This window comes from Spinacia oleracea, chromosome 2 (genome assembly GCF_020520425.1).
Source record: "Spinacia oleracea cultivar Varoflay chromosome 2, BTI_SOV_V1, whole genome shotgun sequence".
Classification (NCBI taxonomy): Eukaryota; Viridiplantae; Streptophyta; class Magnoliopsida; order Caryophyllales; family Amaranthaceae; genus Spinacia; species Spinacia oleracea.
In genome coordinates this window covers 86,745,107-86,771,400 of record NC_079488.1, presented here as the reverse complement: position 1 = coordinate 86,771,400, position 26,294 = coordinate 86,745,107, and the positions used below count along the sequence as shown (strand labels likewise).

Below are 26,294 nucleotides of genomic sequence, written 5' to 3'. Positions count from 1 at the left end.
GTATTTTCATACACTAAATGTGGGCATTTTTAAAAAAACGCGGGCGTCATTTAAAAATCCCTATGGTGTGTTTGGGAATAAGGAATCCATTTGAAATGATGGAATTGGAGAAATTATGGAGTTTGTGAAAGTATAGAATTTGGAATTGAAATTGATCCAAACCACGCTCGCTAAAATGCTGCTCCTAAAGAAGAATTTCAAATGACACAAAAAAACCTGTCATTTACAAATTCTTGTTTCTTTATAACTTCTCCTCCCTGATTTAGCCCTTCTCTATAGCCAATCACTATCACAAACTTTGTAACTCCATTGTGGTTGTTGCAACACTAGTCGGAGGTCGATACTTCAGTTGCTCCACCATTGGAGGTAGCCACAATCCTTCACCTTCAAAGCTAGCCGCAAGCCCCGCAAACCGATGATGAAATTATCCATCTTGCTACTATGTTCTACATACCGCACTAGTGCAATCGCGATTCATCGAATCTTTCTTTCCCAAATATGAGTTTGTGGTTCATTAATTACCTTTGATATCCAAAATACTTCAATTGCATATTGTTCTTCCTACTTTATTGTTGACCAGTATAACCATTTTTGATGAGAATAATATTTACGAAGGTTAATAATCTATATTTTTTAAAATATTTTTATGCAAACACCAAAACAACGGTCGTTCGTAATTAGTATTAGAATTGAAATATCACATTGACTTCCCTAACATTACAGTGGTATTGGAATGTTGGAACTACACTGATAAGTGTTTGCTAAACAACTGATTTGGAATTCAAATTCATCATCTCAATTTCCAAATTTGAAATCAAGGATTTCAAATGAAATTCAAGTTACCAAACGCTACCCAAAGTTTTTGGGGGGTTTTTAAACGACGCTCGTGTTTTCCTAAAAACGTCCGCATCCGATGCAAGAAAATACGATTTTGCCCTTTTTAATTTTCATCCCAATAATAATAATAATAATAATAATAACAATAATAATAACAATAACAATTACAAATACGTTTATAATAAAATAGATTATCATATAACAACAACAATTACAAAAAAGTTCTTAAAAAAAGTTTTTAAAAAAAGAAAGAAAGAAGAAAAAGTATCCACAAGGGACCAATATACAAGAGCAACGAACATTCCGAGCCTCTACATCACCGCCATCTCTCTCTCTCTCTCTCTCTCTCTCTCTCTCTAGCTCTCTCTCTTTCGGTATTTTGGTGAGTACTGATCTTAGTGCATTAAGTGGATTCGCCTACTTTGTATTTGGATTTCTTGACTATTTTTTTTTTAATGAAAACCACCGCGCACAAGGTTAGTGCCATCGACAAGGCTGCCGCGCAGAGGGATTGCGCCGCCGACATGGAGGCGGTGCACAAGATCTGCACGACTACCGTGTCACCGGCGCAATCCTGTGCGCGACAGCCATGTAAATGGCGTGAACCCTGTGCGCGTTAGTTTGTTTTTGTTATTATTATTATTATTATTATTATTATTATTATTATTATTATTATTATTATATAAATCAAATGCCAACAAAGTCAAATAAGTTACAAATAGTTAGTGGGAAGCCGAGGCTGTTGGTCTGTTTGAGTTGATGAAAACAAAACCCTCTATCTCATCTCCTCCTACAGCAAAGACGTATGCGATAGTGATTTTGGCACTTGTTAAGATTGATCGAATTGATGACTGTTTTAGAGTAATTGGGGATATGATACAAAGCGGTTGTCTTCCAGACGTTTCCACTTATAAGGAGTTGATTCAAGGAATGTGTTTGGCTGGAAAGGTGAAGGAAACTTACTGGTTTTTGGAAGAGATGGAAAAGAAAGGTTACCCATCTGATATTGTCACATATAACTGTTTCCTCAAGGTACTTTGTGAAAATAGGAAGGCTGATGAAGCGATTCAGCTTTACCGGAGGATGGTTAGTGTGGATTGTGTGCCTAGTGTACACTCTTTTAATATGCTGATTGAGATGTTCTTTTCTATGGGTGATCCCGTGGGAGCGCTTGAGACTTGGGATGAAATGGGCAAGAAAAGTTGTGAGCGAGATGTCAATACTTATTGTGTGATGATTGAAGGACTTTTTGTTTGTGACCAAATTGAGAATGCATGTTTGTTTTTGGATGACGTTGTACATCAGGGAATTAAAATACCCTATCTGAAGTTTGATTTATTTCTGAGGCATTTGTCAAGGATTGACGATCTTCGTAGAATTCATAAACTTTCAGAGCACATGAAAAGGTTTTTCAATCCTGCTATGGCGAGACATTTTGTACTTAATCAAAAACGAAAGGAGTTGAGTTATAGGAACAAGTGAACTTTTTTCTGTGTTTGGTTGCGGGCATGAAGTTTGTTTGGAAATATACAACCTCGGTATGGGATCATGGTTTATCCTAAATCAAGAGCCACCAACATGAGTTTAAGAGAAACTGGAACTTTTGCTGTATGCTTCACAGAATCCATATATTAGTGGCTAAAACTTGTTCCTAGGACCAGATGAGGTTCATTAATTTACTGTATCATGGTTGTCTCCACTATTCCTTGTATACTCATTTAAACCACCATAAGCAAAACCACAAGAATCCCAAAGATTAAGATTTTGGTAACCAATAAAATCATTTAGCCTATCGAAATACAGCAAAAAAGGCTCATTTACAAAAAGGAGGAAAAGAATAATAATCCATTTTTTTAGGGGAAAAAAAGTAAAAAATAAAAATAAAAAGTAAAAAATAAACTAAAGAAAATAAAATATATACATGGTCTCAAAGAACTGGAAGTTCTATGAGAATCAAGAAAATAATCTAGGTCATAAAATTAATAGCAGAAAATTAAACCGTTTCCCCGGCAACGGCGCCAAAATTTGACAGGCTTAAGTCGTATCACCTAATCAAAAATAACCTAAATCCACTAACTAGGTAGCAAGGGAAGTCAGGGTCGAATCCACAGGGAAACAGGCGTTCTTTCTACTATCAATTAATTAAACTAGACTATTGGGAACAAGAGTTGGTTGATGATTTGTATACTAAGACTACGAACGAATATTAAACGAGTATGGATCAATAAATTAAGGAATCTAGGGCATAGGTTCACCAACAAATAACAATCCAGGAAAATAAACAATCACGACAATCAACAAAGTAATTAATTAGACTAGCATGCTCTCTCGAATCGATACTAATCATAGACTTAGAATTAACGGGCTCTCGCTACGTATTAACTCTAATTCCACCTATTGACACAAGCCTAAACATCAAATTGCATCTCTCGAATCTTAACTTGATATTGCATAACTACCACAATTAAACCAGCGCAAATCTAATTGTATAGTGAAATAAACCAATCAATAGGAATTAATTACAATGCCAACAATCACAATTATTCAATATCCCTTCATATTATTCATGGATCCCCAAACCCTAGAAATTAAATTACTCAAGCATATTAATGATAAGCAAAGCAATTAACATGATTGGAAACATGAGTATAGCAAAACAAAGGATTGAAATAAAGAATAATACCTAATTGAAGAACAATGGTAATAGAAAGCTTGAGTTTTTATTGAATTTGAAACTAAGTGTTTTGAACTAAATTAGAGAGAAAACAAAGCTAAGAGAAATAAACTAAGGGGCTAATACTAGGAAAAAATAAGATGTCCACTAAAATAATTGAAGCCTAGTATTTATAGTTTGCCCATAAAAATAAAAGAAAACCGGAAAGAAAACCGCGCATAAGCCTGCTGGGTTGTCGTCGCCCGGTCGGGCAGCCTTCCGCCCGTCGGGTGACCAGCTCGAAATCCGCCCGTCGGGCGCAGGTCTGCCCGCCGGGCGGAGGGAGACATTCTGGAAATCATCGACACGCGCCTGGTCGGGCAGCTCCCGCCCGTCGGGCAGACGTTCGCCCGTCGGGCAGCCATTCGCCCGTCTGGCGCGCGTACAAACTGCACGATCCTCTATCTTTAAAACGCCATATCTCCTTTGTTATTCGTAGGAATTAGGCGAGTGACCACTCGTTGGAAAGATATTGAAGTCTAGAATCCAACCCAATTGGAATCACTTCATTTGGAGTTGTAGAACGTAAGTTATGATCAAAAGAGTAGACGAGTGTTGGTTTTCTAGTTATTTCACTATCCGCTTTGCTCGAAAACTCTTCCAACTCAGTGTGTGTGCTCTCGAAAGCACATAATCTATTGTATAGATTCAAATGAGTAAGAAATGCACAAAAATATGCTAATTCGTACAATGATGAACCTGAAACTACAAACACACTACAAGGAGCACATTATTACTAAAAATCGCTCCGAAGAGCTCATTTGAGATCAAAAAGTACTAAGGGACGGGGGTAAAAACACTATAAAATATGAACATATCAATAGTTTACATTTGTATTGCTTTACGAGTTTTGGAATTATATGACATGTTTATGCGTGTTTAAATTTTGTGACATGTTATTGAGCACACTTTTGTGTTCTATTTATAACTATGCTTAAATCGTCTAAAAAGCATATTGTGCAACCAAACATACAAACGCTTAAATTCATCATTGAAGAACTTGTCTTGCATTACATTACCAAAATAAGAGGCATCGCCTTAATTACATTCATCTGAACAACCTTTACCAAAATAATACATTCATCAGAACAAGTTTTTACCGAAATAAGTGGCATGCCATTGCCTTACATTTATCCGAACAATTTTTTACCAAAATAAGAGGCATGGCATTGTCTTACATTCATCCACACAAAATAAGATCGACAATGTCTTATATAAATCTATGCATCGGTTCTTTTTAGCAAAAGCAGTCATCTTCAATACCTCTTTATCACTTAAAACCCTTCTTAAACCATTAGTCATTAGACAAGTTCTTCCTGGGAACCAAATTACTTGTTCACTTTTTTGGTAACTTCCCTCCCCACATTTCTTTGCTAAATCAACAAGCCAAAACCAACATAGCTAATCAGGATCAATTTCAAAAGTCCTAATCTTTCCTCCTAGATAAACTACACCATTTTTCTGCTTTTTAAACAACCATCCATGAAAAAACTTCAATGTCACATCTTCATCCACACTAATGATTACCTACCAATAACAGTTCATATTCAATCAATTTTACCCACAAAACCACTCATTCAAACACATGCAAATAACCACAAAATTAATTTAATTCGCAAAATCAATCACACAATTAAACGCAACCAACCAAATAACCACAACGTTCATTATAAATTTTCTATAATAACATTATAAATTAGTTAATTACGATTCTTATTCAAACAATTTGGAAAATGTCAAGGTAAAGCATTCAAATTTTGAATTTCGCATATTAGGGTTCTTGGGACTTACAATTACGCGAATAAAGCTTCACTTCTCTGTTTTGGCACTCTTCTTCCTGTTGTTATTCCAAAATATAGCTTTCTACTTTCGCGATTTTTCACTTCTTCAAGCTACGTCAGCCATGGCGTCGTTTTAGTTTACAGAGGAGAAATGAAAGAGATGAAGAGAAGGTAGGTGAGAGTGTAAATGGGGTGAGTGGTTTGGTTTAGGAAGGAAAGAGAGTCAACAAAGACTTGCTGAGTAGGTCACCGATAATTTGACCTGTTAATAGAGATGTAAATTAAACGTTGGATTATTTAAAATTAATCGATTTGTCATACTGTTAATAGCAGACCGGTCAAATGGTGGTTTATTTTTAACAAATTTTCCAATTATTAATTATTATTATTATTAATTATTGTAATTATTTATTATTATTATTATTATTATTATTATTATTATTATTATTATTATTATTATCGTTACCGTTATTAATATTATAAAGGCAAAAGTGTATTTTCATACACTAAATGTGGGCATTTTTAAAAAAACGCGGGCGCCATTTAAAAATCCCTATGGTGTGTTTGGGAATAAGGAATCCATTTGAAATGATGGAATTGGAGAAATTATGTAGTTTGTGAAAGTATAGAATTTGGAATTGAAATTGATCCAAACCACGCTCGCTAAAATGCTGCTCCTAAAGAAGAATTTCAAATGACACAAAAAAACTTGTCATTTACAAATTCTTGTTTCTTTATAACTTCTCCTCCCTGATTTAGCCCTTCTCTATAGCCAATCACTATCACAAACTTTCTAACTCCATTGTGGTTGTTGCAACACTAGTCGGAGGTCGATACTGCAGTTGCTCCACCATTGGAGGTAGCCACAATCCTTCACCTTCAAAGCTAGCCGCAAGCCCCGCAAACCGATGTTGAAATTATCCATCTTGCTACTATGTTCTACATACCGCACTAGTGCAATCCCGATTCATCGAATCTTTCTTTCCCAAATATGAGTTTGTGGTTCATTAATTACCTTTGATATCCAAAATACTTCAATTGCATATTGTTCTTCCTACTTTATTGTTGACCAGTATAACCATTTTTGATGAGAATAATATTTACGAAGGTTAATAATCTATATTTTTTAAAATATTTTTATGCAAACACCAAAACAACGGTCGTTCGTAATTAATATTAGAATTGAAATATCACACTGACTTCCCTAACATTACAGTGGTATTGGAATGTTGGAACTACACTGATAAGTCTTTGCTAAACAACTGATTTGGAATTCAAATTCATCATCTCAATTTCCAAATTTGAAATCAAGGATTTCAAATGAAATTCAAGTTACCAAACGCAACCCTAAGTTTTTGGGGGGTTTTTAAACGACGCTCGTGTTTTCCTAAAAACGCCCGCATCCGATGCAAGAAAATACGATTTTGCCCTTTTTAATTTTCATCCCAATAATAATAATAATAATAATAATAATAATAACAATAATAATAACAATAACAATTACAAATACGTTTATAATAAAATAGATTATCATATAACAACAACAATTACAAAAAAAATTCTTAAAAAAAGTTTTTAAAAAAAGAAAGAAAGAAGAAAAAGTATCCACAAGGGACCAATATACAAGAGCAACGAACATTCCGAGCCTCTACATCACCCCCTCTCTCTCTCTCTCTCTCTCTCTCTCTCTCTAGCTCTCTCTCTCTTTCGGTATTTTGGTGAGTACTGATCTTAGTGCATTAAGTGGATTCGCCTACTTCGTATTTGGATTTCTTGACTCTTTTTTTTTAATGAAAACCACCGCGCACAGGGTTAGTGCCATCGACATGGCTGCCGCGCAGAGGGATTGCGCCGCCGACATGGAGGCGGTGCACAAGATCTGCATGACTACCGTGTCACCGGCGCAATCCTGTGCGCGACAGCCATGTCAATGGCGATAACCCTGTGCGCGTTAGTTTGTTTTTGTTATTATTATTATTATTATTATTATTATTATTATTATTATTATTATTATTATTATATAAATCAAATGCCAACAAAGTCAAATAAGTTACAAATAGTTAGTGGGAAGCCGAGATACAATCTGGGCCCACACTCATTATTATTATGATTGTTATTATTATTATTATAATAATAATAATTACGAAATATTATTGTTATTTAAGTTATTTTTTTTATTTATTATTATTATTATTATTATTATTATTATTATTATAGGAGGGGTGAATAATTAAAGGGAAAAATTGGTATTTTTTCCTATTATAATTGCGGGCGTTTTTAGTAAACACGAACGTAGAATAACGATACACAATTTTTTTTTGGGAATTTAATACGGAGTACTCAAAATAGGTAACTTCAGTCAAATGAACCAAAAAGAAACATAGCCAGACTTGGAAAATATTCCCCTGGTACCTTACGCTGTTACGCATCACAAATAACGGCAGCAACCAGCAAGAGTTCAACTTGCAAGACTAACCTCGCCCCTCGCCTCGCCCGCTCCCCATGTAAATGTTGCAAACATTCTGAGCTCCTTATCAATCCCCTGTGAAGCTATGATCAAGCTGTGCTAGCAAACAATCAAACAATTTGTTCAAGCTTGAGTCTTTCTGGGCCTCGCAATTTTTGACAGGAGTTGAACAATCTTTCAACAAGGTAACCCTCTCAAGTCTTTCTTTATCGTCACACTAGCTGATTTCCTTGAGAAGAAATGTGGAGAACTTGTGTAATTTTGATTGTCAGGCAATGCAAGAATTCAATTTATTTTTCTAATCTTCAAAACCCAATTTTCTATTCAGTTTCTCGAGCTTATGAAACTTCGATTTTCGGGTTTGGTGTGATCCCCAAACTTCATTCTTCAAAGGGTTGCTTTGAGTTTGGGAACCCATTGAGAAAATTTTACTCCACTGATGACTTTGTGGGTGAAGATGAAAACAATTTAGTTTATAGTAATGTTGATGGGGTGTATAGAATTATTATGGAAAATGTGGGTTCTGATAAGAACATGGAGAAAGCCCTTGAACAAGCTAGGATTCCCTTAACAACTGAGTTGGTTATTGAAACCCTTGATAGGTTACGTTTCGAGGAGAAAATAGCCTTTCGTTTTTTCATGTGGGCTGCTCGCCAGGAGCATTATCACCACGAATACAAGGTTTACAATGAAATGATTGATATATTATCAACTACGAAGTTTAAGATTAAACAATTTAAAATTGTTTGTGATATGTTGGATTACATGAAAAGGAATGATAAAACGTCGATTCCAATTGAAGTTCTCTTGACTATTTTGAGAAAATACACGGAAAAACATCTGACAAAAGTCCTCACATGCTCTAAGAAGAAGAGAGGAGTTAGGGTTAAAATGCAGCCGGAGATCAAGGCGCTTAACTTGCTACTTGATGCTCTTTGCAAGTGTAATTTGGTTGAGGATGCGGAGATCCTGTTCAAGAAGGTGAAAAATAAGGTTGCTCCAGATGCTAATACCTACAGTATCCTTTTTTTCGGTTGGTGTAGGGTTAAAAACCCTGCAAGAGGAATGAAGATCTTGGAGGAGATGAGTAGTATGGGTTTTACTCCAGATAGTTTTACCTATAATGCTGCAATTGAAACCTATTGTAAAGCAGGAATGGTGACCGAGGCTGTTGGTCTGTTTGAGTTGATGAAAACAAAACCCTCTATCTCATCTCCTCCTACAGCAAAGACGTATGCGATAGTGATTTTGGCACTTGTTAAGATTGATCGAATTGATGACTGTTTTAGAGTAATTGGGGATATGATACAAAGCGGTTGTCTTCCAGACGTTTCCACTTATAAGGAGTTGATTCAAGGAATGTGTTTGGCTGGAAAGGTGAAGGAAACTTACTGGTTTTTGGAAGAGATGGAAAAGAAAGGTTACCCATCTGATATTGTCACATATAACTGTTTCCTCAAGGTACTTTGTGAAAATAGGAAGGCTGATGAAGCGATTCAGCTTTACCGGAGGATGGTTAGTGTGGATTGTGTGCCTAGTGTACACTCTTTTAATATGCTGATTGAGATGTTCTTTTCTATGGGTGATCCCGTGGGAGCGCTTGAGACTTGGGATGAAATGGGCAAGAAAAGTTGTGAGCGAGATGTCAATACTTACTGTGTGATGATTGAAGGACTTTTTGTTTGTGACCAAATTGAGAATGCATGTTTGTTTTTGGATGACGTTGTACATCAGGGAATTAAAATACCCTATCTGAAGTTTGATTTATTTCTGAGGCATTTGTCAAGGATTGACGATCTTCGTAGAATTCATAAACTTTCAGAGCACATGAAAAGGTTTTTCAATCCTGCTATGGCGAGACATTTTGTACTTAATCAAAAACGAAAGGAGTTGAGTTATAGGAACAAGTGAACTTTTTTCTGTGTTTGGTTGCGGGCATGAAGTTTGTTTGGAAATATACAACCTCGGTATGGGATCATGGTTTATCCTAAATCAAGAGCCACCAACATGAGTTTAAGAGAAACTGGAACTTTTGCTGTATGCTTCACAGAATCCATATATTAGTGGCTAAAACTTGTTCCTAGGACCAGATGAGGTTCATCAATTTACTGTATCATGGTTGTCTCCACTATTCCGGCTTCTTGGTATGATTTTCTCCACTCTTGTTAAAAGTTATCAACTACTTGATGTATTAGTTTCACTCTGTCAATGTTGTATAGGTCTTACATCCATACTGGCTTAGTAATACTTCAAAAAATAAAACAATGAATTTCAATAAAATGGGAATTAATATTTTTTAGCGGAGCAAATGGAGTTCCAACATTGCGATGATACCAAGATGAGCTGGGCAGCTTTCTAGAAGGGACTTCATGAATTACAATTTTAGTGCTACCAAACTGCAGTCTCCTCTTGTCACTCTCCATAAAATAATCACTTTTTAGTATTCTATTCCTGGTTTATCACCAAGGAGGACTAAAGCTAATGCATGGCACAACATAGATTATGCAACATTATGCAACAGAAGTTGCTCGAGAGAAGGGACGGATGTTGATTGCGTGCGCTAGTATTTCTGTAACTTTTAGTTTTAACCCCACTCTTGAAAATTGTCATGGTATATTTCATGTTCTAGTAATATACAGTAGTACCAGGAATATGAACACTAGTATATTGATATGAAGTTTGGATTTTTGGACAAATGAACTCATGGAAAGATGAAAGAATAGTGGGTTAGCACAAAGAAATAAAGATAAGCTAAATAAATGAACTTCAATGAAAGAAGTTTTTTTTTTGGTTCTACTACGAGGAGTTCCCACCGTCTTTGGCGAGTGGACTAATCTCCCGCGGGAGTTTGCATGGGTACCTCATGGGCAGCATCCCTCCCGGTTGAGATTTTTTCCATACCCAAAGCTCGAACCCGAGACCTTGATTAAGGAACAAGAAGTTGAGTAGAAGGAGAAAAAAGCATTATATATTTAAAGCCAAACAGTTAATGCCATGTTATACTTTTTATATAAGCATTGGAGTGTATATTGCTTTCCATATTCCTTTTCAGATCTGAAAAAATACTTTTTGAAAGAAAGGAGAAAGAAGGTAGCTATCTGATCTTAGTTCTGTTCTCATCGCTATTCCATGGTTTTTTAAAATCATTTCTGTTGTTTGTTTTAATGCTTTTCGTTGCTTCTTATATGGTTCTTTATTGCTTAAACGAATACTCTTACGGCCCATTTGGTAGCCTGCCATAAATGGTGTCAATGAGAATGAATTTGTATGTAAATTTGTAAGGAAAATCAATATTCTTCCCATGGTAATGCTAGTTCACTCAAAATTATCTCTTTTATTTTATACATTTCCATTACCATCCATTACCATTTGGGGAGTGGTATTAGGTGGGAATGCAAATTCATGAGTAGAAACACCAAGTTTGAGACAAAATTTCAATACCATGGACATAATGATCAAAGGGAAAGGGAATGGGCTGATCATTCCCTTTTTTGTTGTTTGTAGGTCTATTTTATCATTCCCTTTACCCTTTTTCATTTTTGAGGTAACCCCTAAACCCTCTACACTCATTCCCCACCCCTCCAAGACTTTCCCATTCCCTTTCCCATCACCTCTCAACAACATTGACCACCATTATAAACGAGCTTGACCAAACCTTATGACACCGCAAAACTACCGGACCCACCACCAAAACCACCAACAGCTGGTTCCACCACCCTACCCGCCACCTTAGACACTACCGGAAGCCACCGACAACTACCCACACCGCAAAAAACCACCAAAAACTACCGGAAACCACCCTAACAACCGTTCGAAACCATTATTAACCACCACAAGCCCAAAATTTTCAATAGAAAATAAGAGTTAAAATGAAAAAAATACCTTTTTGAATTTATAATTATGGCTTTAAATGGTCAATTCAGTTTTTAGGGCCGAATTTAACCTTCAAAACATCAAACTTGCCTCTTTATGTATATGGTACGGCGACACGAGGGAAGGAGGCGGCGGAAAAAGAGGGCGGCGGCGACGATATGAGGGGAGGGGCGGCAAAAGAGGGGCGGCGACGATAAGAGGGTAGGGGCGGCAAAAGTGGGGCGGCGGCAATGTAGAGGGGCGGCAAGTATGGAGTAAGATAGAGGAGGAAGAGACATAAAACAATTATGTTACCCAAACACTATTCTATATCAAAGGGTTTAATTTCCTTTCTCCTCTATTCTCTTTGTTGATCCCATTCCCTTTACCCCGTACAAACCAAACACCCCCTTAGATTTATTCTCATTCCCACCATTTATTATCGGCTACCAAACGGGCCGTTAAGGTTTGGTGTTCTCTAGCTTTATATTTGATGCATGATTGTCCAAATGGGTATAATTGAAACTGATTTTTACATGTTCAGGCTGTTTGTTTTATGTTACTTATGAAGAAGCAAATGTTCTACACCTGGTTCAGTAAGTATGTGCTCATATTTTGCTCTTTTAAATTAACAATTTTTTATAGAGGTTACTTTATTTATTTATTTAGATGCATACTGTCCTGATTCTATTATTTGAGACTGATAGAATCATTGAACATTTGCAAGATTCCCAGTTTATGTTATTTTTTATGTAGCTCACGGGAGCTACGCAATCTTTAGTTGGCTAAGGCTTTGTTTGACAACACTAGCCGAAACTGATAAGTTAAATGGAATTGATAAGGTAGCCTCTAAAACCTTTTGGTGCTGAAATTGGTAAGTTTGCTGTTTCATTAAGTGTTTGGTTAAACTAGTTTCCTAAGAGTATTTTAATTAATATTCTATATATATCCCCATCCTTCGTAAAGATTATTAGAATTAAAATTAACATACAAGTAAGATTTTTGAAATTATAATTTAACATTATATGAAACATAATGTCATAAATATGATATTTTCCCCCCTTCGTGCTGACCCTCTTATTTTTTACTTTATACAATGTATGGAGTATTTGAAAGTTTTTTATCTACTGGGTTACACGGTTCCACCCTCTACAAAATCGTAAAAAAAATAAAAAACTTCATAACTTTTATTTTTATAACAAATAGAAGTAATACTTATAACTAATACTAGTACTCCGTACTATGTAAGTTACCATCGATTATACCATGGGTTATCTAAAAATTATTAGGTGCACCCAAGGGTATTGTTATCCTCAACCTAAGACTTGAGAATGATATTGTCCAAATCTCCAAACTTTGCCATTCACAACAACAACTTGTTATTCCCATTTCTCAAAGCCTTTCCTTTTTGGAGAACATGAGATGGGTTAGATTCATGGGTATTAATCCTTCTTCTACATCACAACTTTAACGTTGGAGCTTCTGCTCATTCCAAAAAGCCTTATTATCCCCTTCTTCTTTAACGCTTATACTTCATCACTTGGGTTTTCCAATTCGTTACCACCGAGCCCAATTTTTCGAGCCACTACACCGCAAGAATAACATCTAAATTACCTAATTCAAATGGCAAGAAATCCTAAGTCACTTATACTTCTTCATTGAGGCTCAAGGGAACTGCTTTACAAACGCCAGTGCCACGAACCGCTTCACCTTTCCCCAACGAGACTCCAAATCCTCCGGATTTTGTCACTGGAATCTCCTATTGTTCCACCGCCATGAGTGAGATAAAATTATGGATTGCACCCGGATACACCATCACTTCCACCTCCCGTCCCCAATTTTTCCGGTCATCTACAAGGTTCTCGGATTTGTGAGTCCGACAATCAAATTCATGGAAACTGTGGTCAAAATTTCATCTTCTCCCTCCGCATCTCGATGGCTTGGAACTCACCGCTCCCCCTATCTTGCTCACTGTCTTCCTCATCCACTAACAAAACGCTCACCTCTTTGCATTTACATTGATGACCCACTCCCCATCTCTCATCACAATGAAAACACAAACCTTAGCTCTTTTATCTTGTAATTATTGATCCTTCAGCCTCTTAACCTCTTAACTTCACCGGAAAACCTCGATGGCGTCGCGGTTGATCTGGTTGGAGCTATGGTGTTCGGGCCTTGCCAGCCCGTGAAAGTTTTGGTATGTGGTTTGGGCACTCCTCCTTTGGTTAATGGATTTTAATGGTTGTAGGTTAGAACATGAGATTGGGCCTTAGAGCTAGTGGTGTTCATTGAGTTCACTCGAGGATAATTAGGCCTTTATTGAAGTAAGAGAAAGGCCCAATTCTTATTGACCCATATCCCCCTCGTAGTAATCCATTCACCCGATGCCTTTCTTCGAGCTGAACTGCTAACTCCATAGTCTATTCTAGCGTGTAGGAATTTAAAAGCCTAATCTTTGCTTTCATCTCATCTCGCAGACCATTAACGAACTTAACGAACTGCCCCATCATTATGCTTTCTGACACATCATCAAGCGGCTCTACGAACTCAATGAATCGCCTCTGATATTGGGCCACATTGGTTGTTTGCATGGTGGCCAACCATTGTTCATGTAAGCTCCTGGCGTTGGTGGGGCGATATTTTACCAACACTCTCGCCTTCAATTTTGCCCACGTCCTCGTCGGATTCCGCCTTGATTCAAAGGTAAACCACCTCAATGCATCATTCTCCATGGAAACCACATCGACATCAAGTTTCTCACTCTCCGTTAAACGATAGTAAGCAAAATACTTCTCCCCTCTTAAAATCTAGCCATCCGGGTCAGTCCCTTCGAAGAGGGGCGTATCTAATTTTCGACATTTCTAGTGACCACCTCCTCCGCCACCGTCGCCTTGTTTCCCTCTCTCGGTCACACCGGTTATCCATGTCTCAGAGTAGTCACCTTCCTCCTCAGCATTTCGGCCAAGTTATTTCCGGCTACCAATGCTTTCATCTCCTCTTGAAACTTCTCCTGGTTTCTCAGTATCACCGCCATATGTGTATTCTGGTCCTCCTTGAATCGATCGATTCACCCCTCCATACGGGTGGTCGCCGCTGCCACCACTTCTTGGGTCTACCAGGTATCTTCTTTGCTTTTGGCCGTGAAGTTTGCAGCCATCGTTTTCTAGAAGGTAGCCATACCTTCCGTCAAAACCTTCTGGATGTTACCTTCTAACCCTCCATTCATTGGGTGACTTCATCCATTCCCGTTTCCAAGGCTTCGAACTTGCTGCGAATTTGACAACACCATGGCGGTTGTTTTCCTTTCTAGGTTTCGTACGGCTCTGATACCAAGTGGAAGGAACTGACAAGTTCCTTGGTCAAGAACACACATAATAGGGAAAATAGGAAGCTTTAATTTCACACCAAATAGTACGGCTACAAAACAGGCTACTAGGTTGAGCAATCAGATCTCTGCCTTGATTTCCTCCTTTAACCCATTCACAAACTGACCCATCTTTATGCTTTCTGGAACATCGTCAAACAACTCTACCAGCTCAATGAATCACTGCTGATATTTCATCACCGTAGTGGTTTGGATGGTTGGTCCATTTTCGATGGAGCCAATGATTCATTTGTTCTTTTGGCTGTGGGATGTAATGGACTAAATCAAAATGGCTCTTAAAACCTCTTTGCTTCCTTTCCATGAAGTAGAAGATGGTCGTCCCGTTATTGCTTCTGGGTTAATTGGAAACAACCTCTCTGCAGTAAGGTTGCGTACGTCTGACCCCCCCCCTACCCCGCTTCTTGCGTGAGCCTCTTTGAGGCAATGGTGTAATGATAATGATGAATGAGTGGTTTGGGTGGTAATTAACCATTGTTCATGTAGTGTCCTGGTGTTGGTAGGGTGGCATTTCAACAACACCTTTGCTTTCAGTTCTTCCCAAGTATTTATCGTCCTCACGTGTCTGATTTTTTAAGTAAACGTTTATTGGTGTTTGAGTGACATGATGAAAAGGAGAAACAACACGTGTTTAATTTGAAGGAAGAACAAAATGGCGCGTATAGCCTTATCGGAAATATTTTAGCTCGCAGAGGACTAAGGTCGACAAATAGGGATAGGTAAGGCTTGTATGTTTGATTGTTTGTTAACACTCTAATAGTCTTATGCATTAATAATATGCTATGTACACCTATTTCATCCTGAATTAGTTGTCTCTGCCAGACGTCATGTCTCCATGAGGTTTTTCTTTTTTTATTTCGGTCAACTAATTAATTAACTAACTATATCCAGGACCATTCTTTTGACAGGTTCAGGTGCTCACGGTTTGTTAATCAAGAAAAGATAGCCTTGAAGGTAATCGCACTCTATTTTCTTATTACAGGCCTTCCTTCAGTTCCTTGTTAGTTTGGACTATTAAACCAATGGAGGCTCGGAATGCTTTTCTATTCACCTACTAACTATGCTAGAATATGTTATCTGCCTTAGGCTTTTATCAGTTGGTTGATAAGTTTGATTTTCTCCATGATAGTCATGCAGTTGTGGACCTTGTGGAGAATTGTTCTTATAATATTAGTTGTGAAAACTTCCAGTGACGAGCATCCTTGAACTCTCCAAATTTTTCAAACTAGGAGATCCTTGAACTCTCCAAATTTTTGTCTCTTTGTTGTCATCCGTAGAATAGTTAACTATATTTTATACTCCATAGTATACGCTCTCTTAAACCCTTGTTTAGCTGTTCTCAGACAAAATAGGCAGTTGCACACGAGTGCCGTTATCAAATAGAAAGGAACCCAATCATCAAAATTCAGAAGTCATCCCCCACCCCCACCACCTGAGCAAACTTGGCTTCAAAGAAAACAAGAGGGGCTCCATGCTTTGGAAATTTTAGTACAGTCCTTTTTATGTTGTGAGAAAATGGACAAAATTCATTCTTTCCTAAATGTCTATGGAAAAATAGGAGGGGCTCCAACTTCTATGCATAGGCATACTGTTCCTGTTAAGTTAACTCGTGTCGTCTTGTTACGATAGAAAGCTCTGTTGCAAGCTAATAACTGCCTGATTGAAGTTGGTTATTGTGTGTTGGCATAGTCCCCAAGCAAAACTTGCACTTCCTTCTGGTTTTGTTTGGTTTTATCAGCATTTTATGTCAGAGAAATATCTAGAGTGGTATATGTTATATTATTACGTCTTCCTGTGATCTTTGACTCTTCTCCCATTTCTGTTATGTTTCTTGCTTGAATTCATTTGCTTACTGTTGGAAACAGGTTTTCATTTTATGGCTGGGGTATGTGCTTAGGCATCTTACCCTTTACTCTAACCTTTTCTTGTTGGATCTTACAGTTTTCTTCCTAGTTCTTTTCATGATCCCCTCTTTTATGGCTACTTTTTAGACAGAGTTACTGTGTTAAAGTGAGACATACTATTGTGATGGAGGATCTTCTATATTTCACATTTGTGGTAATACTGTACCATTCCATTTTTAGTTCTAGAACTTTTTTGTTAGATTCTACCAAAGATTTCCTATTCTGGCAGAATTCTAGTTTTTGTTATGTGTGAACTATATTTGTTCTAGTTTGTTTTTCTATGTTTCATATATTTGTGGTGTAAGACATTTGCTGCTGTTTGTTGTCTGCAGGAAATGGAGTCTTTCAAGACGGAAAGCGTAAAGAAGTTGTTGAGCATTATACTACTACTACTACTTTGTCATTCAATATCAAGTCCCGTCTTTTCTGCGCTGTATGTTTTGCGCATCGTGGTGCAGTTATGCTCGTGAGAAAGCCGAATAAAATGAAGCCAAGAGAACATGCAGATTGAGATTGCAACAGTATTTACATCTGTAAGGAATCCATATTTGCATGGTATGCAGGAGATGAAATAAAGATGCTGTACTGCTGTAGCCTGTAGGCACCACAAGCAAGGCAGAAGAGATCATTTAGGAGTTTAGCACTTTAAAGACGAAGCCTAGAGTTTCATTTAAAGAAGCTTTTGCGTGTTGCGTATTTTGTGTGTCATCCAGTCCGCCTGAAATTGTCACAGGTAAGGTTTTTGTTTTATCAATCAGTCAAACTCCAAAAGTGATTATTGGCTTATTAGTTACAACATAATCATGCTTTATCCTCGATGTAAATTAAATAAACCAAGTTATAACAAACATACAAACCGATATAAATAAAACGCAGTATAATGAAACTCGAGTTATTTTATCTTATTTTCATAGAAAATCTAAATATGATCTGAGGAAGTAGAGCGCCTTGATCTTGCAGGAGAAGCAGGTTGAGAAGCTCTTTTCCTAGCAGAAGTAATAGACAATCTGTCAGGTGTGACACTCTTGTCCCTCTTACAATCACCTCCTAATCGCGATCTAGCCTTTGCAGATTCTGTAGCAGCCATATAACTTGGAACAGTAGTTTGAGAACTGGCTAGGCTCTCATCATCCCTAACAGATGACCCTGTTATACTAGTCCTCCTAGATTGTTGTTCTGATTGCATACTCAGTGTGCTTCTTGCATCGTCATCTGGACCCCACATGCTAGTCCTTGGGCTAACCTTTGGGCTTGGAGATCTCAACTTTCGAGCTGCTGCAATGGAATTTGAAGGAGCATTAGAAGTTGACAGGCGACCACCAGTAGAAGAATGGGGTTGTTTTCTGATGGATGTAGGGGTAGGCTTTTCACGAGAATAGTAGGCTTTAGTTAGCTCGTGATTCCCAGACAAAGCGGTCTTTGATGAGACCTTAATACGGGGGGAATTATCATTGCTAAAATCTTTCTCAGGAGTGGTTGCGGTCTCCCATGGTTTTGCAGCTAACCATCTCTCTAACCAACTCCACCCCCAGTGGGGATTGTTTACATCCATAAACAACGTGTGAGCAGACATCGATGAAGCCTTCCATGCTTGCTGTAGATCATATGATTTCATTTAGCTACTTGAACAAACTAAGCTAAGCTATTGGATTCTCTTATTCTCCCAATTACTACTTCGCAAATTAAAATAAGGGACAAGAATCATTGATATCACTATGAACACAGTACAGAAGGAAAAAGATTAAAAAAAAAAAAAAAGCAAAATTTTATTAACTGATAAACCAAGTAAATCAATAAAACATTCTTAGTGGTAAGGAAAGAAGACGCAAAGACGCCTGCCTAATCATGAAGTAACTTGTTTACATGATGATTACTAAATATGCTTTTGCATAAGAATTAAGAAGGCATAGGTAACCACTCCTCTCCATGGTCTTCTGGTTTTAAAATTTGCGTTTACTACCCTGAAATCCTTGATTTTCTTTGGGGGCAATGGCAATGGCAATGGCAATGGTTGCTGGCATGTAAGCGGGAAAGAAGTCTAAGTCGTTACCTGATGAGTGAAAGCATAAGCCAAAGTCCTTTCTCTTCTTATAGCTGCCTCATGTCTGCTTTGTAACTTTGCTTCAATCTGTTCCTTTGTCTTTCTACTGCTATCCCAACCATCACCATTTTGCTGCAACATTTCACCCACATTTTGTCATCAGAATTCTATTAAAAACAAGAAAGTGCATGTAAATTTATTGTTAAGGATGTACACACTTGTGATTTGTCAAGCTCCTTTGCTTGCTCTTTTGCATATTTGTGCTGAATCTGTTTCTGACGAGCCAGATTCTCCTCAGCCATCCTCTGCCTTCTCTCATGTACCTGAGACTGCACGCGTGCTAATGTTTGCATGGACTTTAGAGTATTTGTAGTCTGACGTTTTATTGCCTTTCCTTGCATCATTGTTTTCAATCTTATAAGACCTCGCAGAGCACGTAATGTTCTCCTTCCCTATAAAGTTACAAATAATCAATTGAATCACTTTTCTTGAATCAAAGAACATATAAACAGAAAATAGCATTCTAGGCCAAAAAAAAGATACCATGTATCCACGGAAAGCTGTTTGAATCTTGATTGCTGCAACTTCCTCCTTTGACTTGCCAGCAAAAGGCGGAGCCGTTGCTGTCAAACGAGCAACCTCTGCAGCAGCCTGAGCAGCAGCAACAGCAGCCTCAGCTGCCTTAGCAGTTGCAAGAGCAACAGAGTAAGCATGTTTTGTCTGCTCCTTATCTGTTACACTGCTTACTTTTGCTGGTTCAGGGGTAGGAACAACCACTTGAGCCTGCACGGTTGCCTGAGGAGGTAACGTCGTTGTACTTGGGACAGTTTCTGCTGCTGATACTGCTGTTGCTGCAACTGTGTTAGGAACAGACCTCTTGTTCTTCCTAAACCATTTCTTTTTTGATTTTCCAGATTCCTGAAAGTAGAGGCCAGAATACATTGAATTGCTTACACAAGGTTGATTATATGGGGTTATTAAGAATAAGTACAAACCTGATTGTTCATCTCCTTCTCCTCAGGTCCATTTAGCGCTTTCTTCACTGAAGAGAACCAGTTTCCTTTTCTACCCATTTTCGCATTCGTTGACACACTCAAACACCTGGTTCAAAATCATGGGGTTGGCCAAATTAGTTCATTTAATCTTCTCCAAAATTCGAAAACCAAAACCTTGTTAAGAAGATAACAAAGATTTTGATACATGATAATACTCCCAGTCCCTAGATCATCATCGAAAACAAAAACTCCTAGATGAATAAAACACAACCCGCAAAAGATTTAAATAACAGTTGGAAACTGCATAACCAATTTCATATGATCATATCCCTCTCTAGGAACTAGACAATTTGTTCTTTTTGCTCATTTTTATCAATTTTGTAGAGAATTTCAATAAAATTTAGCACACAAACTACCTTTAGCTGCACCTAATTCTAAATGTATGCGGAGAAGATGGATTTTGTAGTTGACTTCTCAAAATTCTTTTAGCATACATTAAAAATAATCTAAAAAACTCTATGACAAAAGGTTTTAACTTGAAAATTCAGTTTTTGTTCACAAATCACAAAATAAAATTACCTTGAATCACACAGCCAAAAATGTTTATGGCAACCCATTGAACCGCACTAGAAAATTACAAAAATTCAAAATCTAGTTGATCAAAGACGATGAAAAACTAGGAAAAATCATGGTAAATTACAAAATCAATCATAAAGAAATGAAAAGAAAATAATTAGTAGGGAGCAGAGAAAAATGAATACCAGGTTATAATAAAAGTCTTAAAAGCTTGTGATGAAAGAAATGGGTGACAAATGATGTATTTTGACAAAAGGTGTATGAAGTTGTAAGAAGAGTCGACAAGTTATTGCAGGCCAAAATAATATTTGAAGGATTATTCAACGATGTGAGTGGAGGTATATTATTTTCAGTTTATGGGAGCCAAATAACGGTTACTACCAACCTCGTCGTTAGACGTTAGTGTTTCCCCACTACTTTCTTAATATATGGAATTGGAGGGAGATAGGGGCTCCACCTTTTAAAGTTTTTGGACGGTCAAATGGCATATACGGGTATAGAGATTGAAATGGGTGGGATTTGGTTCGGGTGGAGCATCATCATCTGCATTTAATTCGTTCTACCTGGTCCAATCGTCATCTGTATTCCGCTCATCCATCACCCGTAGGTGAACCAGGTGAATTAGGTGATATTCATGTGAAAAATATTAACTATTAAAAAATCACTACGTACAAATAATATGCATAATATTTAACAAACAAAAAAAAACTTGTATACCTACTTTTACTTCTGAAACATATAATTACTTTATAATGGATTTACCAACACCTTTTATGTTTTAAAATATAACTAAAAATAATATTATATTAAATAATGAGTGACGGGTGGGGTGATAAATGGGTGATGGATAAAAGAAAATATCACCCGCGTCCATCACCCTCTTTTCATCCATTTAATTCGGGTTTTTTCCGTTTAATTGTACAGGGTGACCGGATTATTGGATCAGCACCGGATATTTTCATCCCCACACGAAAGTAAGACTTGTTATGTAATCCCTCCGTGTTTGCCCTATCAAAGGGTTAACCAAAGTTTATCAAAAAATTAAAATATAAAATAAAATAAAAGAGGTAGGCCTAAGAGAATCAATTGTATGCTCACTCTTAATTTGCCCTCTCTTAATCTCTCTCCTTGTACACCTCATCACTACCTCTTATATAGTTTTTTAATATTTTCAATTTTATTTTTAATAGAAAAAGCAACCAAAATACACCACATTCTTCCACCTCACCCCACTCTTAGTTTTAAGAGCTACCTCTTATTTAGAGGAAGTCCCAATCAACCTCTAAATAAGAGGTAGTTAAGAGTTAGCTCTTATTTGTTAAGAGGTAACTCTTAAATTTTCTCTCTTTAAGAGTGGATTAAGAGATACATACAATTGATGCTCTAATAAGAGTTACTCTTATTTACCTACTCTTAATTTCTCTCTTCATCCACCTCATCACCCTCTCTTAATAAGAGTTACCTATCAAAAAATCCAAGAAATAACTATCTCTTAGTTACTCCCTCTTAAACAACTTTTACATGTATTTATTTTTATTTTTTGTAACAAAAATGTCAAAAAATGGTATAATATTCTCATAATCATCCACCCCACCCCACTCTTATTTCTAAGAGTTACCTCTTATTTAGAGATGTCTTAATCAACCTCTAAATAAGAGGTAGCTAAGAGTTAACTCTTTTTTATCCAGAGCTAACTCTTAAAATTTCTCTCTCTTTAACAGTGGGCTAAGAGTCCACTACAATTGATGCTCTAACTCCTTTGTCCAGTGACAGAGCCATAGGGATGTCAGTGGGGCGGGTTTCGCGGGAGACCCGCCCCGCATCCGCCCCAAGTAGGCGGGGATGGAGGTAGGTTTGGCGGGTGATGTAATCCCCCGTAAATTTATAAATTTTATTAATATATTTTAACGTATATTATTTATATTTAAATAGAATTTATGAATTTTAAGTAATAAATATATAATTAACGTATATTTATTTTATTTTAAGTACGTTCTAAATATTTAACGATTTTTGAACTTTATTATATTTATATATTTAATGTATATTTAATTTTATTTAAATATATTCTAAATATTTTAACGATTTGTGCAATCAAGAATAATTTTAGAATTTTAAGTTGAAAAGAATTTGAATTACGAAAATTGATTGAATTTAGAAAATGATCCTATTCAGTTTTGGATTCGAATCATAAAAGCTAAATCCTAATTCTAGCCCACTTGGAAAAGCCCAACATTAAAATCCAAAGCCAAAACCCCACCCAAACCATTTTCACGTAAAACACCAAAACCCTTTTGCTTTCTCTCTGTTTCACGTACAGCAGGCAACACTCAGCCGTTTTTCTCTCTCCTTCCTTCACGCCACTGCGTCCTGCTCAGTCGCCGGACCACCAGTCCGTCGCCGCCGGTAAGGCTCCTCACCTTCTGCTCCTTCGACCCCCTTCTCCATCGTTCCTCGCCTCCTAATTTCTTGCATTCTTCTTCCTTTTGTTGTGTCGGTTCGCACGCAACAGCAGCAGTCACGAGCCTCACCGCCGTGAGTCTTCCTCGCCGTCAGCTCAACCCCGACCACCGCGCACGGTAGTCCTCTCTCCTTCCGCCCTTTTCTTTCTATTTTCGTTCTTTTTCATTGCTTGTCCTTCTCCTTTTCGTGGCTGACTTCTGCCCATCCGCGCAGCCACCACCATCGCGTGCCGCCACCGTATGCAACCACCTTGCCCAGCCTCGCTGCCGCGCCTGCACTATCGCCGGCCAGCACCTCCTCCTTCTCTTTTTGGTTAATGCTTTAACCTCTTATTTAATTAATGAAATATTATGTTTTAATAATTTAATTAAGGTTTTCATAGTTTAAATTATTAGTTTTGATAATTTATGTTTAGAATTCAAATAATTTATGTTTAGAATTCAAATTATATTATAAACTAATTTATTTTCAGATTTGCTAATCATGTTTAAGTTAGGGCTTTAATTATGTTTACTAATTTAATTCATGTTTCTTGAATATAAATTATAAGTTTTATGATTAAGTTAGATTTTCAGATTATATATTATGCTTAATTAATAATTTAATTTTCAGATTACATAATTGAATTGAAATAAGAGTTTTTAATTATTAAAGTGTGAATTTTTAAGGTTTTAATGATTTAAATCATAATAGAATGACTATATATTATTAAAGCTATTATTTTTAAGATTTTAAGAACGTGGATTATGTTTTTTTGGACGTTTGAAATTATTTTATATTGCTGGAAATTTTAAAAAGGAACGTTTGTTGGAGTTTATGATAATTAGGGATCGTTAGGGAATTAATCACTATTCTAGGAAGTTAATTAATTAAGTTTCGATATTGGGGAATGTTCTAAATATGTTTAGGATGTGTTTAGAGTACGTTAGTGTTGCTGTAAATTATTAGGAATTGATTTGGGTACGTTTCTTGATTATTTTAGGCGGAGAATTCTTTGTGGGCGACTTTTGAATTCGTTAAAGTGGCCTATCAGTTTGTTTACACAAGGTACGTACATACCGTGTGCTTGGATGTGTGTTGTATTGAGAATATGATGAATATATTTATGAACTTGTTTATGTTGGAATTTCATGTTCAATGTCGTTGAATTAATGCGTTGAGCATAGAACTTTATTTATAAGAATTGAATCATGTTAGCATGGAATATTGATGCAAGCATGTTGGTTTTGTGGAACTTTATATTATTTAATATTGGTTTAGATCTTTATTGATCGTTGTTCCTCTTTAGATTTTCACTACTTTATAAGGGCCGAGGACCTTGTTTGGTAGTTGAACCTTATACCTAATAAAGGTTTTTAAATATGGATAAAGGAAGGATTAAAATGGTTGGAATTGGCTCTTGGTTGAACGTTGTGATCACTTGTTTAATTCAAAGATAAAAGAAGTTGTGTTTACTTGTTGAATATAATATTTATGTTTGATGAGTCATAACCAAGTATTAAAAGTTAAGTCATGTAAAGTGAAAATGAGTAGCAATAGCTTTAGACTGTGCACGTCTAAAGTGACGGACAATCAGGAGTTGGGGTCATGGGTAGCCTATGACTTTTTCTGGGGCCGGATTGATCACCGGTTCTATTTTTATTTAAAAGTCCCTCGATATCGCAGGTCATTGGGGTTTACGGAGTCGCGCCCGTACCTCGTCTTCCTTAGTGAAGAAGAAGAAGTTTTTAGTAGCAACTCGGTCCATTGACTATTTCAATTAAAATAATGTTATTGTTGTAAAAGTCTAGTCCAGTGTAGCCTAGCCTAGTAAAGTGTTGTCGTCAAATTAACATGTTCTGTCTACCCTTACTCGTGTTTTATTAGTACCATGTTAGGTGTGTTCGTTCAATAGTATCATGTTAGGATTATTATTGTTTTAGTATGTAGTACTCAGCTTTGCTGATTACGTGCTTTTGCTTGTGCATGTTGATCATGGCTATGCCTTATTGATCCTGTGATGACCCAATCTTTGGTGAGCAGTCTCTAAGGATCAATAAGCATTGTCCATCTGCAGGTTTGAAGATGTTGCATCATTGGGATCGGGAATAGAGAGCTTGTATTTAGTTTTGATTTGCTAAGTTAACTTGGGTTTGTTAATTGGGACTTTAAACTTGTCGTACTATTTATATTTCCTTATTTTCGTTGGATAATTTTTGGGGACTAAATCTGTAATCGATTATTTATAAACCTAAAGTTAGTTTTATGTTTTCCGCTGCAAAATTCTGAATAAGCCGTTACGTTTTCACACGGGCGATAATGCCTTGATAATTCTCTACGTTGTATATTAAAAGATTATTTTAGAAAAGAGAGAATTGTCGGGGTGTTACAAAATGGTATCAGAGCTAAGGTTTTACTTTAATAAATTTTTAGGCGCCTAACTATCTAGTTATTTAAAATAAATTTCTTAAAAAAATCGAGATTCTACGTATTATAGTGTTCAAAAATTGGTACTTTTTTTGGGGGGCCGATTTCCTTTTATCTTGTTTGAAAGTATACGATATTCCTTATTTACGTTCAAAATCAAATTGTTTTTTAAAGTTAAAGTGATACTTTCGACATTTTATTTTTCTTATTATTTATTATTCAAACAAATAAATAAAAATAATATGAATACATTTTTTTTAAAAGGAGTTCAAATTTTTTTTTTTTAGTTGTTTCAAAAGTTAGAATTCGTTAGTTAGGAAATATAAAATCTTTTTCGAATTATTAACTTTATTTTCGAATTTATTCGCTACGCATTTCCTTAATTCATTTTACTTTATTTATTTTATATTTTTATTTATGTTATTATTCTATGTTATAATTTTATTATATTTTCGTTCTTTTATTTCGTTATATAAACGATTCTAATGCTTTAGTTATGAGAGATGGGTAGTATAAGAAGGGCATATAAGATAGAATTATATGTGCATTAGTGGCTAGTCAACGCTAGCATTAGAAATTGATTGTTATGTACGTGCGTGTGCTAATTGTTTAAGTGTTACATTTACATGTGCATAAAGAATTGTTTGATTCCACCAAACTTATTGATCATTGAACCTTGTTTATGTTTTGGCTGGAAAATCGTTAGTGAGACCTTGAATTGTTTATTTCAGGAATAAAATGTTTCTTTCCAAGTATACCAACATAGGATCTTTCGAGAAACTTGATATAGAAACCCCAGATATTTACGTGAAGAAAATTGTGTTTGGATGTGAATATTATGCTAAAGTTCAAGGGCAACCTATCTTAATGAGAAAGG

The 26,294-nt window shown here is 36.5% G+C and overlaps 3 protein-coding genes and 1 long non-coding RNA gene across 8 annotated transcripts; 3 read left to right on the top strand and 1 right to left on the bottom strand.

Annotated features, from left to right (window-relative positions):
* The first annotated feature begins 1,576 nt into the window (after positions 1-1,576).
* On the top strand, positions 1,577-2,498 carry LOC110798550 (pentatricopeptide repeat-containing protein At1g73400, mitochondrial-like). The gene has a single exon (XM_022003738.2). It carries the CDS (start codon positions 1,597-1,599, stop codon positions 2,317-2,319), a length of 723 nt encoding a protein of 240 aa, XP_021859430.1. The 5' UTR covers positions 1,577-1,596; the 3' UTR covers positions 2,320-2,498.
* Positions 2,499-7,720: 5,222 nt separating this feature from the next.
* LOC110798548 (pentatricopeptide repeat-containing protein At1g73400, mitochondrial) lies at positions 7,721-19,089 on the top strand. 4 transcript variants are annotated; one of them, XM_056837202.1, is made up of 5 exons: positions 7,721-9,942; positions 12,195-12,246; positions 15,941-15,986; positions 17,269-17,669; positions 17,897-19,089. In XM_056837202.1, the coding sequence occupies exon 1, from the start codon at positions 8,039-8,041 to the stop codon at positions 9,707-9,709; it is 1,671 nt and encodes a 556-aa protein (XP_056693180.1). In that variant the 5' UTR covers positions 7,721-8,038; the 3' UTR covers positions 9,710-9,942; positions 12,195-12,246; positions 15,941-15,986; positions 17,269-17,669; positions 17,897-19,089. The 4 variants fall into 4 exon arrangements, with proteins under 4 accessions (XP_056693180.1, XP_056693179.1, XP_056693177.1 ...); XM_056837201.1 differs by having other exon boundaries at positions 12,195-12,250; XM_056837199.1 differs by lacking the exon at positions 12,195-12,246.
* On the bottom strand, positions 17,741-20,887 carry LOC110798547 (protein IQ-DOMAIN 3). 2 transcript variants are annotated; one of them, XM_056837205.1, is made up of 6 exons: positions 20,734-20,887; positions 19,973-20,078; positions 19,521-19,895; positions 19,196-19,429; positions 18,987-19,109; positions 17,741-18,530 (listed from the first exon to the last, which is right to left on the bottom strand). In XM_056837205.1, exons 2-6 carry the CDS (start codon positions 20,048-20,050, stop codon positions 17,856-17,858), a joined length of 1,485 nt encoding a protein of 494 aa, XP_056693183.1. In that variant the 5' UTR covers positions 20,051-20,078; positions 20,734-20,887; the 3' UTR covers positions 17,741-17,855. The 2 variants fall into 2 exon arrangements, with proteins under 2 accessions (XP_056693183.1, XP_056693182.1); XM_056837204.1 differs by lacking the exon at positions 20,734-20,887 and adding an exon at positions 20,552-20,694.
* On the top strand, positions 19,808-25,434 carry LOC130467973 (uncharacterized). The gene is made up of 5 exons (XR_008928179.1): positions 19,808-22,954; positions 23,061-23,127; positions 23,225-23,323; positions 23,994-24,058; positions 25,034-25,434. It is a non-coding gene; the product is annotated as an uncharacterized lncRNA (long non-coding RNA).
* Positions 25,435-26,294: the final 860 nt, after the last annotated feature.